The sequence below is a fragment of the Rattus norvegicus genome, chromosome 12, assembly GCF_021556685.1.
Source record: "Rattus norvegicus strain SHRSP/BbbUtx chromosome 12, alternate assembly SHRSP_T2T, whole genome shotgun sequence".
NCBI classification, from domain to species: Eukaryota; Metazoa; Chordata; class Mammalia; order Rodentia; family Muridae; genus Rattus; species Rattus norvegicus.
In genome coordinates, this window is record NC_141545.1 from 18695819 (window position 1) to 18712564 (window position 16746).

Consider the following 16746-nt stretch of genomic DNA (forward strand, 5'->3'; position numbering starts at 1 on the left):
AAATTTATATTTATTTATTTATTTATTTATTTATTTATTACGTTTCCAAAGCACAAACCAACTTTATTTACTTGCTTCTCACTAGTTTAAACACGGGAAGGGTAGATCATTCCATAGATTCTGTGCCCAAGAAGCCTTGGCAGGAAGGTAGCAGACCATGCCGCTGTTTCTATGGGCCTGAGTTACCTCTCCCAGAACTCTCACTTTGTTTGCCCTCGGGAGTCACTGTATTTTTTTTTCTTTCTGCACATGAGCACATCTCTTGCCTAAGAAGAATTTGTCATCTCAGGTATAAATTTCTTCAGTTTGTTTTTCAAGACAAAGTTTCTCTGTGTACCCCCTGGCTGTCCTGGAACTCACTCTGTAGAGCAGGCTGGCCTCAAACTCACAGAGATCTGACTGCCTCTGCCTCCAGAGTGTTGGGATTAAAGGCGTGCACCACCACTGCCTGTCAAACTACGCGCTCTCTTTGCTTCTGGAGACTTTGCTTATGGCCAGCAAATATGGCCCTTGCACCACAGCCTTCTGGGTAATTTGTCTTTTAGAAGTCATTCTGTTCCCGGCAGGCTTCCACGGGCGCCAAGATGGCAGAAAGAGGAAGGCAAGGCTCTAAGTCTTTCCTTATTTTTTGAGTCAGAGTCTCACTATGTGACCCAGCTGGAATACCTGCTTCAGGGTCTGACTATGTGGCCTAGAGCTTTCTAGGTAGACAAGGCTGCCCAAGGCTTGGGCCACCACACCTGACTTGCTTTGCTTTTTTTTTTTCTTTTTAAATATTTATTTATTATGTGAGTACACAGTCTCCATCCTCAGACACACCAGCACCAGAAGAGGGCATCAGATCCCATTACAGATGGTTGTGAGCCACCATGTGGTTGCTGGGATTTGAACTCAGGACCTTTGGAAGAACAATCAGTGCTCTTAACCACTGAGCCATCTCTCCAGCCCTTGCTTTGCTTTTTATTAAGCAAGTTCCCTTACTAACCGTGTCCCAGGTCCCTAGTGACCTCCTTCCTCCAACTAGATCCCACCTTCCACTTGATGCTACCTCTTGATACCATGGAAGGTCTCTTGCAAGACTGAGTGTGGCAAACACAGGCCCAGGCGTGGCACATACAGGCCACAGCCAGGATTTTACCTTTTACCAGTGCCCCCACTCCCTCCATCTTGCTAAACCGTTAGATCACATTCCTAAAGCTAGACACCAAGGTCCATGCCCTTATTTGGCCGTTCCCTCGTCCTGAAGCTCATTGCCAAGGCCTAGCTATTAATGCACTGAAGTCAAGCAATCGAAATTCCCAATCGCAATTAACCGACTAGCCCTTACCCAGGGTTTTCCTCTTTTCCTTTCTAATCTGTCATTTGCCTATGGGCCACATCTGTTTCCTTGACATCCAGAGACAGTCCTTTGTCCCTCCAGGACAAAATCCCCACCCCCTTTCTCTTCTTCCCTTCCCCTTCCTTCTTGTCCTCTGTCTCCTGTCTTTGCCTCTTGTTCCCTGCTCTTTGTCCCACCTCAGTAAACCTCCTTTGTGCTGAGAACTTGGTCTTGGTGTGTTCTGGGCCCTTCCTTCCTTTTAGCCATTGTTTTCGGACTCCATCGAGGGATTTATCCGATGGTCCAGGGGGTAAAGAGGCCCTCAATTGGAATCCTCGGGACCAGTGTAAAAGCCAGATGCACAGGGCAACCGTCTGTAATCCCAGCATGCCTGTGGGACGATGGGAAGGGAGGTTGAGAGGGTCCCCAGGCCAGCTAACTTGGAGTGCTCACTGGAAAACAGCAGAAGGATCCTGTCTCAAAGACGATGGACCGTGAGGACCAAAACTTGAAATCATCCTGAGACCTCCACAGACACACCGTGGCACAGGCGTGCTCAGGTTCATGTGTATGTGCTCACACGCAAAACAGACAGACAGACAGTTCACTGACTGAATCAGCACCCTCAGGACCTAGTCAGTTACCTGAAGCTCCAGAGTTCACTGTGGCTTTGCCTTCACTGTGGTTACAGAAGGTTATGGAGGAAGGGTCGAGGGAGCTTCAGTCCCTGATGCCTCAAACATGGGGAGGGCAGGAGTTGGCTGCCCCCCTTCCCAACCTGGCACCATAAAGCTAGCTCCCCGACCATCAACCCTAGTGAGAAATGTATTATTCCTCTGACAGAGATCAGGCTTCACTCGTTTGACCTTATAAGGTCTCCCCTGCCCCCATCCCCTACCCCTCACCTCCAACCTGGACCCGACAGCCTCTGAGTATATAGGGGAAGCATCTTCTAATTCTCCTGGCCAATTGTACACTGTCACACAAATCTTGCCCCAGAGATGCTGGCCACCTCCCTAGGGGCATAAATACCCCTTTCTCCCTCCCAATGAATGAACCAGTTCCTGAAGCTGTTCCCAGGTGTGTTTATTACCTCTGCACTCAACACCTCCAGAAAGATCCTACAATGCTCCCTGCAGTGCTCCCACCTGTGCAGGCTAAGCTTCCCTCCCACCAGCCAGCCTGGCTACCCCCAAGAGGGAGGCAGACATGGGTCGACACCATACATAATCCCTTTTAGTGGGAACCATCCTTAACGGGATTGGTTGTTCAATTTCAGCCAGAAAGTCAGTCAGGACTGGGACTAGGACTCTGGGTGGGAGGAAAACCAACCCAGCACAGTTCATAGACATGAATGCATGAGTGTTTGCTGTTGGTAAGTGTCTCTCTTTTCACCTCAGAACTGCTTGCATGGCTTTTCAACATGGTGGCCAGCTTACCTCAGGGCAAATGATCCAAGAGAAGGCAAGGGCCGAAGCAAGAGAGTCTCTCATTGTGTAACTCCAGAGCCATAGTATCACCAAGACAATATTGTGTTGGTTACACAAGCCATTCTGGTTTGACAGCTGAGCTTATGAAGTAATGTGAAACTCAGGGGGTGTGGCTTGTTGGCAGCCATCTTGGAGGTTAGAACCACATAAGTAACACTCGGTTTTCATCTTTAAGGATAAACAGAAATTATCTAGGTGATGAAAGCTGGCTCCCTAGGATGAGTTGTGTGCTCCCTTAAATTTTAGATGCTGAAGACCCAATACCTCAAAATGGGCCTTTGAGGAGGTAATTTTTAGGTGTTTGCAACTGTCTTTGTTGCTCTTGCGTTACTGGACAGAAACAATTTAAAAGAGGAATACTTTCTCAGCTTATGATTTCTGTGTCCTTGGTCACACACCGAACATTGTGGCTGCAAGCGACATGTGCCTAGAGTTAGTCACCTCACAGGAAGCAGAAAGCAGCAGACAGAGAGTCTTCGGGGATGATAATCCTTCAGAAACCTGTCCCCATGACCTGCTTCTTCCGCCTGGGCTCCACTCCATAACATCTGCACAGCCTTCCAAAATGACACTGCCAAATGCGGGCCACGCATTTGAAACACAAGCCGTGGGTGGGCATTTTACATTCAATCCACTACAGGCCACAAAAGGTCAGTCATTTAGTATGCAAACATGTGGGTTGACGTCATTAGGCAGGTGAAGGCAGACAAGTTAGGTCAAGGCCATGATTGGACAGTAAAAAAAATAAGGCGGGGGGGGGGGATAAAGCTTTTGTAAGTCGAGAGAGAAGGAGAAGAAAGGAAGAATCAAGATGGAGACAGAGAAGGACGACCCAGGTCTGGGTGGTCTTGAATTGCCAAGGTATCTGGGATGGATTTCTGCAGGCAAATTTACCTTATCTAGGTGGGCGGTTTATATCCTTATCAGTTGGTTGTGAGTTTATTGTGTGGATGTATTGTGGATTGAGAATTTAACATATAAATCTGATTGCTGGGTTACAGTTTGTTGAGTTGGGAGTTTATACTTTAACTACCAGGGGGAGGTTGCTGGGAGTGTGAGCAGAGTCCGTGGCAGGGAGCTGTGCTAGGCCAGCTGCTGTTGGACTTCTAGAACCATGATTTTACCGGGTAGCCGGAACCAGAGAGTTCAGTGCTAGCAGAAAGCCTCTGGGAGAGATGCTCATCTTAGATAAAATAGTGCTAGTTCTAATGGCCCGTGGGAGCCGGAACCAGTGACAGCCAGGGTACAACGTGCAGGAAACGTTCTGCCGCATTTTTATTTTTACTGCAACATAAACAAACACCCGTAGCTGTGCCCCAATAAAACTTTATTTACAAAAATAGTCCAACCGGGTTCCCATGCTGCCGTTTGGGATCCCCTGGCAGAGACAGTTATGGGATGGGGCGAGGCAGAAGGAATATTCAAGGTTGAACCCAGGCTCTCTCCCTAGCTCTGATAACTGCCTCTTCAGGCTTGTTATTGCCTGAAATTGTATGGAAATATTCTAGTATATTGTTCGGTTACAGACTTCCAGCCTGGGGTGCGTGAGGAGGTTGGTGTGAATAGGGGGTGGTGTCCTATGAAGATTATGGAGGGGACTACATCATCGTACAGACAAGCCAAGTCTTTTTTTTTTTCTTTCTTTTTTTTTTGGAGCTGGGGACCGAACCCAGGGCCTTGCACTTGCTAGGCAAGCGCTCTACCACTGAGCTAAATCTCCAACCCCACAAGCCAAGTCTTGATTGACCTTCAGTCACTTGACTTCTGTGAGCCTCTATATCCTCAGGAAAAAGCTGAATGGTAGGAACCTTATAAGTTGGTACACGCATACATCCAGAGCTGGGCAAAACCCCAAGATAAGGCCTGACAGAAGAGGTGGTCTGTAAATGTCTGTCCCCTTCCCCTGGTCTCAAACATGAGCTCATTACTTTACAGCAGCAGTTCTCAACCTATGGGTCACAACCCCTCTTGGGTTGCATATCAGATATCCTGCATACCAGGTATTTATATCCCAATTCATAACAGTAGCAGCATTATGAACTAGCTGCAAAAATAATTCTGTGGGGGTTGGGGATTTAGCTCAGCGGTAGAGCGCTTGCCTAGCAAACGCAAGGCCCTGGGTTCAGTTCCCAGCTCCGAAAAAAAAGAAAAAAAAAAAAACGCAAACCAAAAAATAATTCTGTGGTTGGGGGTGACCACATGAGTGTCTTAGTTAGGGCTTCATTGCGTGAAGAGATGCTATGACCAAGGCAACTCTTATAAAAGAAACATTTTTTTTTTTTGGTTCTTTTTTTCCGGAGCTGGGGACCGAACCCAGGGCCTTGCGCTTCCTAGGTAAGCGCTCTACCACTGAGCTAAATCCCCAGCCCTAAAAGAAACATTTTAATTGGGGCTGGCTTATAGTTTCAGAGGTTGAGTCTGTTACCATCATGGCGGGAAGCTTAGCAGCGTCCAGGAAGACAAGGTTCTGCATCTCCATCCACAGTCAGCCTGCCCCCACAGTGACACACTTCCTCCGACAAGATCACACTTCCTAATAGTGCCACCCCTATGGGCCAAGCATTCAAACACAGCAGCCAATGGGGGCCATGCCTATTCAAACCACCCAGCGAGGAACTGTATTAAAGGGTTGCAGCATTGAGAAAGTGGAGAACTACTTCTCTACAGCATAGTTCTCTATAAAGTGCCCACAAAAAAGATATACTTCTTGGGTTAGGGTCTGCATTTTGAGATCATAAACATACCAGAAAGAAGTCAAAGTAAAAATACATTGTTAGGAAGGCATGTGGACCAAAGACCTAGAGAGCTGATTTGGTCCCATTTTGCATGGTTTCAAGGTAGTCTGCCATAGTTTGACTTATTCTGGCTGCTTAGGGCTGACGTGACACTTTTATACTGCATACATGAGGCCCTAGGTTCGAGCCCAGAACTACATAAATCAGACATGGTAGGGCAAGCTTGTAATCCCAACACAATGGAGGTAATAGCATCAGGGGTGTACGGCCAGCCTTGGTCACATGGAGTTTGAGGCCAGTCTGGGATTTATGAGACCCTATCTAAAGGATAAGATAAAAATTCTACAGAATACATTAAAATTAAAGAACTGGGGTTAAATGCTGATAACACACACTATATACACACAAGCAATTGTCAAGGAATGAATAATATATTCAATAAAATAAAACGAAATCTGGCCTCCCTTTCCCTGGTCTGTTTCATTCATAAATATCGAGTGGCACAGTTATGTACCGTCCATCTTTGTCCACCCCTCCACCCTTGTCCACTAATTGGGGTGGGGCCAAACATCACCTACTTAACTAGAGTACATAACTCTGAAGTAGCTGGACAGAGCATAGGCCCGCCCTTCTCCCCTGAGGCCCCGCCCCTTGAGATACCACGTGTCGGCGTTGGGAAACTAGCCCCGCCCCTTCACAGAGGCCACGCCCACCCAAGAACCACACTTCTTAGGGAATCGTCCTTACCGTTGGGTGCCAGAAGGTGGCGCTAGCGCACAGATTATCTTTCCCTGTCAGCCAGGCCCGCTCTAATACGTGTGACCCCGCCCACTCGAGGCTCCGTCTCTGCCCATTGGGCGCTGAGGTGTCGGGTTCTGTTCGTCTCGCCCGACTCCCCTCCCTTACAGGCTCCACCCCCAGAGGCCCCGCCCCCTCGGAGGCCTCGCCCTGTCCGTTGCGCGGCCGGCAGGAGGCGCCTGGAGCCGGGCGCTAGCTCGGCTAACGGCGGGCGTGGGAGCCGCGCGCGGGGGACGCCGCTGACGGGCTGCGCTGAGGTGAGTGCGGGGCGCGAGAAGGAAGGTCAGCGGAGGCCGAGGATGGCCCAGGGGGTGCCGCTGGGCGACTCCAGGGACCCGCGGAGGGTGCGGAGACCGCGGGCTGAGACACGGGTGGCCGGGCACGCGCTGGGGCGGGGCCGCGCTGGTCACGGTCCCCGCGGCGAGTCCGGGAGCGATAGAGGTAGGCTTGCTCGGTTGCCATGGAAACCGGCGAGCGCACGGGGCCTGGAGCGGCCCGGGGGAGCTGCACCTGAGCCGGGTTGCGTGGCCCCGTGGACTTCCAGGGGCGATCCGGGTTCCGTCACTCGTGGCAGAGGAACCTTTCCAGGCCTCAGTTTACCTGGTGGTGCCTTGGAGGTGCAATCTAACCAGGAACATCTCGAAAGAGCTCCAAGGCGGGAGTCCCGCACTCTCCCACTAGGATGGTGGTGAAACCCCCGCCTACACCGGTCCCGCATCGTGTCTCCTCCCCATCCGTGTGCCCGCGAGAGGCATTGTTTCTCCAGCTATTTCTGTATCATTTCCAGCCAGTCCCCCGACAAGTGCTGCGCCTGAGACAGATGCTGAGCTGGAACTCCGAGGCCCTCAAAGGGATCTGGCTTCTGTCCCTGGGGAGCCCTGGGATGGGGGCCTGACAGGCTGCAGACCTGCCCGGCCCAGACTCTCCAGACTCTGTCGCCTGTCGAGTGTTTGGTTAATCTGAATTACCAAAAAGAATTTGATTACTGGTGTCTCAGTGCTGTGGGCCACCTTTTGTGCATTCCAGAGAGGAGCTTGTCTTTAATCCTACTGGGAGAAATCAGTCCCTTTTTGCTAAGTGACTAGCGGACCAAATGAAACCTGATTGAATTATGCTCGCCTTTAAAGCTTCCCTCCAGCTGGAGCCATAAAGATAGAATTTGTGGATGAGGGGAGGAGGCTAATGTGCCGCCTGCAAAGTTGACTGCTCAGTTTTTCTTCTGTTGGAATGATAATGTGTTCCACATTGTCCTGTTGGAACAGAGACGTCCCTCCACCCATGTCAGCCGTCATTGACCTCACTGCCTGCCTGGTCTCTGTGACTTAACCTTACTTTTTTTCCTTTCTTTTTTTCTTTTCTTCCTTCCTCTCTTTCTTCTTCTTATTTTTTTTTAAAGCACAGTTTCTGAGGCAGCCCCAGCGAGAGCCCTGCATGTACTCTTGACTCTGTGGGACTTGAGCTGTCCTCAAATGTTTGTGTGTCAGAGGCGAGAATGAGACAGAAAAAGGAAAAGACAGGTCATACTTCCAGAAAAACAGATCTGGTTACCCAGGGCGTGCTCTACTCTGTAGGACTTTCCCTGAATTCCAAGTAGCCTTTTGAGAAACATTTTTGTCCTGTTTGGACAAACAGGCTATACTCTTGATTCTGCGATCAGGAAGGGAAGTGGCCTGTGAGCAGGTGGCCACCCTTGGCGTCACTCTTTAGTGGCTGGCGAGGATAGTCAAAAAAAAAAAAAAAAAAAAAAACTTTGTGGATAATCTCAAAGAAGTGAGAGTTCAGCGTTCACTGGGACTCTGGGCAGTTGCGTGAGAGGAATGAGTTGCATCCACCCAGGTTCTATTATCTCCTGCTCTTCACAGTTTCCCCAACCCTGTCTGAGAATCCCTGTGCACTTCTGAGGTCCTAGTTTGCACCCCGTGACCCTGAGACCTTAGCAGGGGACCTAGTAGTTACATTATTGTACGTTTCCATTTCTCTCCTCTTTCTTATTTATTTATGTATTTTGAGACAGGGCTATATGTAGCCCAGGCTGGCCTCAAGGTGCACAGTCATGGACAACTGTGAACTTTTTAAAAAAAAGTTTATGTTGATTTATTTATTCTTTTACTATGCATGTACATTTTACATTGTTAAAGATTAACATTTAATTTTAATAATATTACTGTCTGTTGATCCATGCGCATGTTCAATTGGTACTCATGTAGCAGTCAGAGGACGACTTTTGGGGAGTCCATTTTCTGTCTAGCATGTGAGAGGTGGAAATTGAACGTTCGTTTTCGTGCTTGGCAGCAAGCACCTTTGCCATCTTGATGGCCCAGTGACCTTGACCGTCTGCTTGTCCTGTCTCTACCTCCTGAGTGCTGGAATTATATATGAGAACCATGTGGGCTTCTATTTCTCCTCCTCACACTTTCTTTTTTTGAAGCTGAGGGTAACCTTGAGTTCCTCATGCCTCTCACCTTCAGAGGACTGGGACTTCAGGCATGCATCGCCATGCCCAGTTAGCATTTCTGTTTTGTTAGAGCAGATCAACAGTTAGACCGAACCAGCCTGCTCAAGATGTGCAGCCTACGTGGGAGTTGCCCGCTCACTTCTGCGTAGGATCTGGGCCGTTTAAACACTGGAGTGTACTTGGTGACATTTCTCTGGCCTGAGGACAGTTTGGCATTGTGTTTACATTTACTCCTGGACATGGTCTCCAGAAGCCATGGCTTCTATGGCCACAGGCTTCAGTGACTGAGGCACATCGTTGCCCCTCTGAGTTAGACGTCAGACACTGAGGCTCCTCCAGTGGAGATGTCCCCTGTGCTACAGGAAAGTGGCAGGGGGCCCGAAGTGTTGTGGAGGGCCGTGTCATCGGAGATTGTGTTCTGGTCTAGAGGCTTCCAAGGAACGGGTGTGAATGCACGCAGAGGCCAGGGCTTTGCCTTGGGAGAGATTGATTACTCATGAGTTGTTCACCTTGGGTTTCTGAGACAGAATTACTCAATGGCTTGGGACTTCTTGTCTTCATTTCCCCTGGCTTGGATTTTCACATGGGTTCTGGCCATAGAACCATGCCCATGTTTGCATGTGAAGGCACTGTCTGTGCTGTGCTGTGCTGTGTGTGTTGGAAGAGGGGGCAAGTGAGTGTGTGGGAATATGTGTACTGGAACCTACACAAGCAGAGGCCAGAGCAGTAGAAGCTGAGAGCTTTCAGTATCTACCTGTCTCTTCCTTGGAAGCCTCTGGTCTAGCCCACATTCTCAGATGACACCGTCCCACGGCACTCCATTCCCTCCAGCTGCTTCTGTGAGGCACAGGGGACAGCTCTGCTGGAGAAGCCACAGTGTGTGGAGGCAGATGTTATCCCCAACGCTGAGGGTGCGGGCATGCACAGCTACACCCAGCTTTTTATGTGGGTGCCAGGGGGTTTGAATTCAGGTCGTCTGCTTATCAATGGAGCCACCTTGCCGGCTCTTTGAAAATGCTTTTGTTGTGGTTTAAGTGACAATCCCATGCAGGGGAGCATAATCAATCAGTCCTAGGCTTCTCAGGGGTTCTTGAAGACGTTTGTCACAGCATCCTCGGGGGAAGAGACACAATGCTTTGCACCCTCCATAATTTTCTTCACTGAGACACACAGCCTTGTGTTTCCATTTTTCTATCCACCTTCTCTGGATACCATCTATCTATAGGCAAGTTCAAGTCTCCTAAAGCTGGTCCATACATACAGCATGGTGGGCGGTGGGTGTAAGTAGGAACTAGAGACAGGCAGTTGCTGGTTTTCAGAGCTCAAGCATGAGTGTATAAAGCACACTGGAGGTTCTTGGAGAGCCCTGACTCCTCCCACAGGGCTCAGGCGCCTAAGTCAGCGTCTCTGGAGGACTGGTATGGGGGCCTGCTTTTTCAGCTTTGTGATGATGGGGCTGCTGGTGGGGAGAGGCCTCAGGAAAGGAGCAGGAAGAAATCTGATTCTCAGCGAGGGTTTGGAGGTCTGGACCGTTGCATTGTCTGGCTCCCTGTGGGGTCTTTGTTTTGAGACAGGATCTTGCTGTGTTTGTGGCCTCTTGGACTTGTCTGGCTTCCAACTTAAGTTTCTCTTGCCTTAACCCCCTCTGAGTTGCTGGGATCACAGTATAGGCATGGCCACATCTGGCTCCCTGAGGTTTGTCCTGTCTTGTTTTATTTTGTTTAAGAGTAGGTCTCTTGTACCCCAGGCTGGCCTGGAAGTTCCTGTGTAGCTAGGTTGACCTTGAACTCCTGGTCTTTGTGCCTTCACCTCTCAGCTGGTGTAACTGCAGATGTGGACCACACGCTCTGCTTTACCTAAGGTTTTTTTGTTTTTGTTTTTGTTTTTTTAAACTTATTTTGTGTTTTGGTTTTTAGATTTATGTTATGTGTATGAGTGTCTGCCATGTGTCTCCTGTTCTCAGAGGTCAGAGGAAGCATCAGATCTCCAGGAATTGGAGTTACTTATGGGTGTGAAATGCCACGTTGGCGCTGGGAACTGAACCCTGGTCCTCTGCAAGAGCAGCACATGCTTTTAAGCATTGAACTATCTCTCCAACCCCAAGAAACAATCACTCTTTCCTTCTGAATATTTATTTGACATGTATTGTATATGTACACACCCCATGACACATATGTAGAGATTGGAAGACAGTTTGGGGGAATTGGTTCTCCCCTTCTTTCTCGTGATCCCTGGGTCAAACTGAGGCCAGTAGACCTGGTGGCCAGTGCTTTTACCCACTGGGCCATCCTATTAGCCCCTGAGAGTCTTGCACCCTGAGTGGTTCTGTTTTAGCCTGCCACTTCTCCAACCCATAACAATGTGGTTGAGTGGAGGCTGGGGACCTAAGGGGAGGTTGGTGACTTAGCTAGACTCAATGTGGCAGGTCTCTGTGGTGCTTTCTCTGGGTCCTGAGTCACTAGCAAGTGTGTTCAACCTTTTGACTTTGCAATATGATGTCATCTGCAAAGCAGACACTTAAGCATTGTGCAAAACAACCAAACCACCAAAAAGCCACATGTTTCAAGTAAGTTTGCAGTTTTGTTTTGGACATGCTTCATAGCCATCCTTGACTGCATATCATCCCAGGATTGCAGGTTGGACACACTTGTCTGGATCCTTCTAGAAAACACTCCTCTCGGGGGTTGGGGATTTAGCTCAGTTATAGAGTGCTTGCCTGGCAAGCGCAAGGCCCTGAGTTCGGTCCTCAACTCCGGAAAAAAGAAAAAAGAAAAAAGAAAAGAAAACACTCCTGTCATGGCTCACCAATCTATCTGCCTTTGTCTGTGGTGCAGGAGTCGGGTGTGGTCATCAGGAGATGAGTGCATGCAGCTTTTCTGTTTCATCCTGTCTGGTGGCAGTGCCGAACGAAAGTCCCTATTTCCTTCTCTGGGCTCTCCAGCCCCTGCAGACTGTTGTGAGGGAGATGATAATTCCACTTCTAAATCCCACAGGACATCAGTCTTTAAGATTACAATTCTGCTGTACACAGACTCTTCCTGCTCCCTGGGAGTTCTTCAGGAACCAGCCTCTCTCTGGAGGGGCTTGGGTGGCCGGGTGGGTGGCTGGATGTGGTGGGTGGAATGCACACATTCCAAGGATGCTTCCACCAGCCTTGGAGGCACCCTTTGTGTTGTTCCTCCTGGCCTAGTGGACGAGCCCAGCTTCAGCCCTAGGGAAATGTCTCTTCTGATGGGACAAACCTCCTCTACCAGGGATCTCTTCCAGTCAAGATCAGTTTCCTCTGCCAAGTCATGGGGAGCAGCATTTTCTTGGGGTTTGTGTTTCTAGTTTGCATGCCTGTGTGCCTGTGCGTGCGCGCGCGCGCGTGTGTGTGTGTGTGTGTGTGTGTGTGTACCTCTGCCGATTCGGAAGCTAGGAAATCTTAGTCTTACTCTTCAGAGATAGGGTCTCTAGCTGAGCGTGGAGCTAGGTCGTCAGTCAGCTCTCGCAATCCTCCTGTCTCTACCCCTCACAGTGCTGGGGTATGCCCAGATTTTTACATGGGTGCTAGAAATTTGAATTTCAGTCTTCATGCTTACACAGCAAATGCCCTTACCCACAGAACCATCTTCTCAGTCCCAGGGTTGTGACGCTTCCTCCCACCTATTTTTTTTTCTTTTCTTTTTTTTTCGGAGCTGGGGACCGAACCCCCTCCTATTAATAATAATAATAATAATTATTATTATTATTATTATTATTTCTATTTTTATGGCTGTGGCTGTGACCATTTCCCCAGCTCTGCTTGTGTTTGGGACGAGCTTTGTCTTTTGTATAAAAGGCTGGTATAGATAAAATTGAATTCACAGAAGGTCAGGGCTCTGTTCCCAAGTTGAGTATGGCTTGTTTTTTGTTTGTTGTTGTTTTTCTAGCTTTGACATGGCTAGATAGTGGGCATGTCCCCCAGGACAGAGAACTAGCCCTACAGATACTGTGTCCTTTGTCCTGTCTACCTGCAGTCACTGCTCCTGTGCCCAGCCCTTCTCAGAAGTGATGCAGCCCAAAGGCAGATACAGATTACTAGGACTTACTCCTGCTTCCTGCCACTGGCTTTCCCTGGAAGCACTTTAGGCTATCAGATCCCCCATTGTCTCTTGCACCTCACAGGCTCTGACTTATCAGTGCCATTGCTGGGATCTGGCTTCAGGTGGTATGGATGCCAGGGTGGCTCAGGACTGTTTTCTCTGCTGGGATGGACTCCTGTCTCTGTTGCTTCTGATGTCCTTGATACTTGGCCCTAACCTGTATTGCTTTGTCGTCCTAGGCTCCAGCCTTCCCCCAGCCACTGGTTGAAAGCCTCTGGTTATTTATGAGGACGCACTCACCATGTTTTATGGGACTCAGTTCATCATGTCTCCTCCCACCAAGAATAAACTGAAGCGACAGAGCCAGCTACTATCTTCTATGCTGTCCCGGACACTGAGCTACAAGTATCGTGACCTAGACTCCACCTTCTGCAGCCTAGGTGCCAGTGATGACCCCTCGGAGCTCTCCACGCAGCTCTCAGCCCCTGGGGTCCTGAAGGTGTTTGGGGACAGTGTCTGTACAGGCACCCACTATAAGAGCGTCCTGGCCACTGGCGCTTCCAGCGCCCAGGAGCTGGTGAAAGAGGCACTGGAGCGCTATGCCCTGGATCCCGAGTGTGCCAGCCAGTATGTGCTATGTGATGTTGTGGGCCAGGCTGGGGACTCTGGGCAGCGGTGGCAGGCCCAGTGCTTCCGAGTGTTTGGGGACAATGAGAAGCCCCTCTTGATTCAGGAGTTATGGAAGCCCCGAGAAGGCTTGTCCCGGAGGTTTGAGCTAAGGAAGAAGTCAGATGTGGAAGAGCTGGCGGCGAGGGATGTGGATACCACCACAGCAGGTGAGGAAGGGGCGCGGGGATCCAGTGTGGAAGGATGGCCACAGGGTGACAGGCGAGGGAGTAGAACATGAGGGAAGGGGGAACAGTGGGGCTGTGAAGAGTCATTGTTGTCGTCAGAGGTCTGGGTAACCTTACTGGCCATGTGCATTAACTGTGGGACACTTGGTGGCCCATTCCAGTGGCTTCTGCTACCTTGTATAGAGTGTTAGGCCAAATCCAGCCCTTAGTCCCAGAGACCCGTGGGCTCTGTGTTGTTGACTTTCCAGAGAGTCCTCTCAGACGTCCTAGGAATCTTAGGGTGGATGGATAGAATGACAAAGAAGACCCTTGTCATAGAGCCTCCTGACATTGCCAGGTCTAAGGGACTGTGGTGCCAAGTGGCTGCAGGAGGAGCTGCAGCAGCTCAGCAGTGCCTCAGGTGGCCTGGAGGTTGGTTGTCATACTTCTTGGGGACTTCAGTAGCAGGACAGCTTGGCCTCAAGGACGAGGTTGGTGGTTTGGTGCTCATTGCATAATTATTCAACTGATGGGAAAAAAAGTTATTTTGCCAGAATTTATTTTTTTCAAGTACCCAAAGGTTAGTTTTTAGTTAACTCTTTGGAAGAAACGTTTTAGATTTATTTTACGTGTACGATGTGGAGGTTAGAAGTCAAACTGTGAGAGTCAGCTCCCTTCCTTCCACCGTGTGGGCCCCAGGAACCGACGTCAGGCCATCAGGCTTAGCGGCAAGTGCTTTTACCAAGCCATTCCACTGACTGTTTTAAAAAGTGTGTGTGTGTGTGTGTGTGTGTGAGAGAGAGGGGGGGGGCAGACAGACAGACAGAGAGAAGGGTGGGTACACAATGTTATGGTGCACTCAGGGGACAACTTTGTGCATCGAGTTACCTCTTTCCACAGTGGGTTCTGGGAATCCAACTCCAGCTTTTCAGGCTTGTGAAACAAGGGCCTTTACCTGGTAGGCTATCTTCCCGGCCCCATATGTTGTTTTCAGAGACTTCCTGTAGCCAAGGTGTGGTGGAAAACCTCCCAACAGTAAGGAGGCTGAGGCAAGATGGAGAGTTTGGCCAGCTTAGACTGCAAAGCAAGATCCGTCCTTACCTCATGGTGTGTGTGTGTGTGAGATCTTGCTGTGAGGTCAACAAGATTTTTGAGGAAAGAGGTGGTGTGGGCTGGAGCTACATGTGTATGCAGATAGGGGCGTGTACACATGCATGTGTACACACGTACACTTGCACCCAGGACTTTGATATTGGGATGTGGAGCATTACTTTGTTTTGCATTCGCTTGTGTAATGGGTGTGTGGTGCATGTGTAGATGTGTGTAACTATGTGTGAACAGAGGCCACAGGACTTTAGGTGTCCCTCCTATATCAGTCTTTATTCCCTTAAGGCAGAGTCTTACGCTGAGCCTGGAGCTAGGCTAGTGGCCAGAAAGCCTCAGTGGTCTGTGTGACACTCTCAGTGATAGGGTTATAGGTACAAAGCAGCACCTAGCATTTTATGTGGTGCAGAGGACTCGAACTTATGTCTTCATGTTTGCATAACAAACATTCTTACTCACTGAACTGAGATCTCAATCCCCTGAGGAACATTTTGGGCATTCTTTTGCACAAAGCAGGCCTGATGAGACAATCAGAGGGGCTGCTGCTGGGACCCTGTGTCCATGGGTCTGTCATTAGATCCTTCTGTTGTGTCATCTGGGTGAGGTAGAGCTTTGGCAAGCCTGTGTAGTGATGTATGCTGGCTACTGTGGGTGTAGTATGTAGATTTTTCTCTGTCCACCTCATTCAGCACTGTGCTCACATGAGGCCAGGCCAGAGGAAGTTCCCAGCTCACAGCCTCTCTCTCTGTAGCTATGAAAACCTTTTCAATAAAGAGTCCATTCTTCATTGGTTAGGCTGAGTGACCCACTTCTTGGACTGTAGGGGTCATGTTACTGCCCAAGCAGGCCCAGCCCAAGGGATGACTTTCCTGGCTGTCATTCTTCTCTGGGTGTGATGAAGGTGCCTTGTGCCTTCTGGCCAGGGCAAGGGCTCTGAGAATTATACTAGATTAGTTGTCACAGGAATGCCCATTCTGCTGTGGCACCTCCTCCCCACGCTTTCTTTCTGGCAGTCCTGGGGAATTGAACCTAGGACCTCACCCATGCTGGGCAAGCACTCTGCCACTGAGCTGTAGCCTCAGTCTTTGCCCATGCTTCTTACCCAGCATTACAGCATGTTATAGAGCCTCTGTGTAGGCCTGGGGGATGTAAAGGCAAGAGCCAGCCTGGCTCAGCTGGGGAACCAAGGATGCCCTTGTAACAGGCACCCAGGTAACACAACACCGTGACGGACAGACTGGGCCTACAACTTACTGTGTAGACCAGGCTGGCCTTAAACTCACAAAGATCAGCCTGCCTCTGCCTCCTAAGTGCTAGGATTAACGGCACTTGTCATACAGCTGGGCGCAGCCCAAGTCTTGTTCGCACATAGAGGCTGCTGCTGCGTGCTTTCAGGAGCTTCTGTCAGGCTTCCGAATTAGAAGCACCCGGATGGCGATGCCTGAGGCCAACATGCCTTGGGAGCAGGAATGGAGGCTCCAGCTGGCAGTTCACCTGCTTCTAGTGAATCGTTGGGGCACTTGCCCTGCACCCATGGGAATGCCCTTTGCCGTGTTTGGGCTCTGTTTTCCATAAACATTGCTTTTTTTGTGTGGTGATTTCCTGATTTTCTAGCTTATCAAAATATGGGCTGCCTGTTTGGGAGGCAGGCGGAGGTGGAGGTGGAACACACTGGGTTGGAAGGCAGCTCTTGGTAGTTTCCCAGGGGCTGGAATTTAGGGCCTGTGCCACGAGGAGAGGGCTCTGTGTCCTGTCGGTGAGATAAAGATGACAATCGCTCGCATGCACTATGGGGAGAGTGACGGCAGGGCCATGTGGTGTTTGTCAGCACCTTGGGAAGAGTGAAGGATAAGGCTTGCTTATAATCATGGGAAGAGCAAGTGTGAGGTCAGCAGAACTGTTTGGGGGCTGGTTCTCTCTCTCTCTCTCTCTGTGCACTCACGCGTGCA

The 16746-nt window shown here is 49.7% G+C and overlaps 1 protein-coding gene across 1 annotated transcript in view; it reads left to right on the forward strand.

Annotated features, from left to right (window-relative positions):
* Positions 1-6500: 6500 nt before the first annotated feature.
* Positions 6501-16746, forward strand: part of Radil (Rap associating with DIL domain) — a 63904-nt gene continuing 53658 nt past the window's right edge. Inside the window, 2 exon segments of the mRNA NM_001037218.2 lie at positions 6501-6598; positions 13100-13696. Of these exon segments, the coding sequence (NP_001032295.2) occupies positions 13162-13696 (535 nt within the window). The 5' untranslated portion in view covers positions 6501-6598; positions 13100-13161.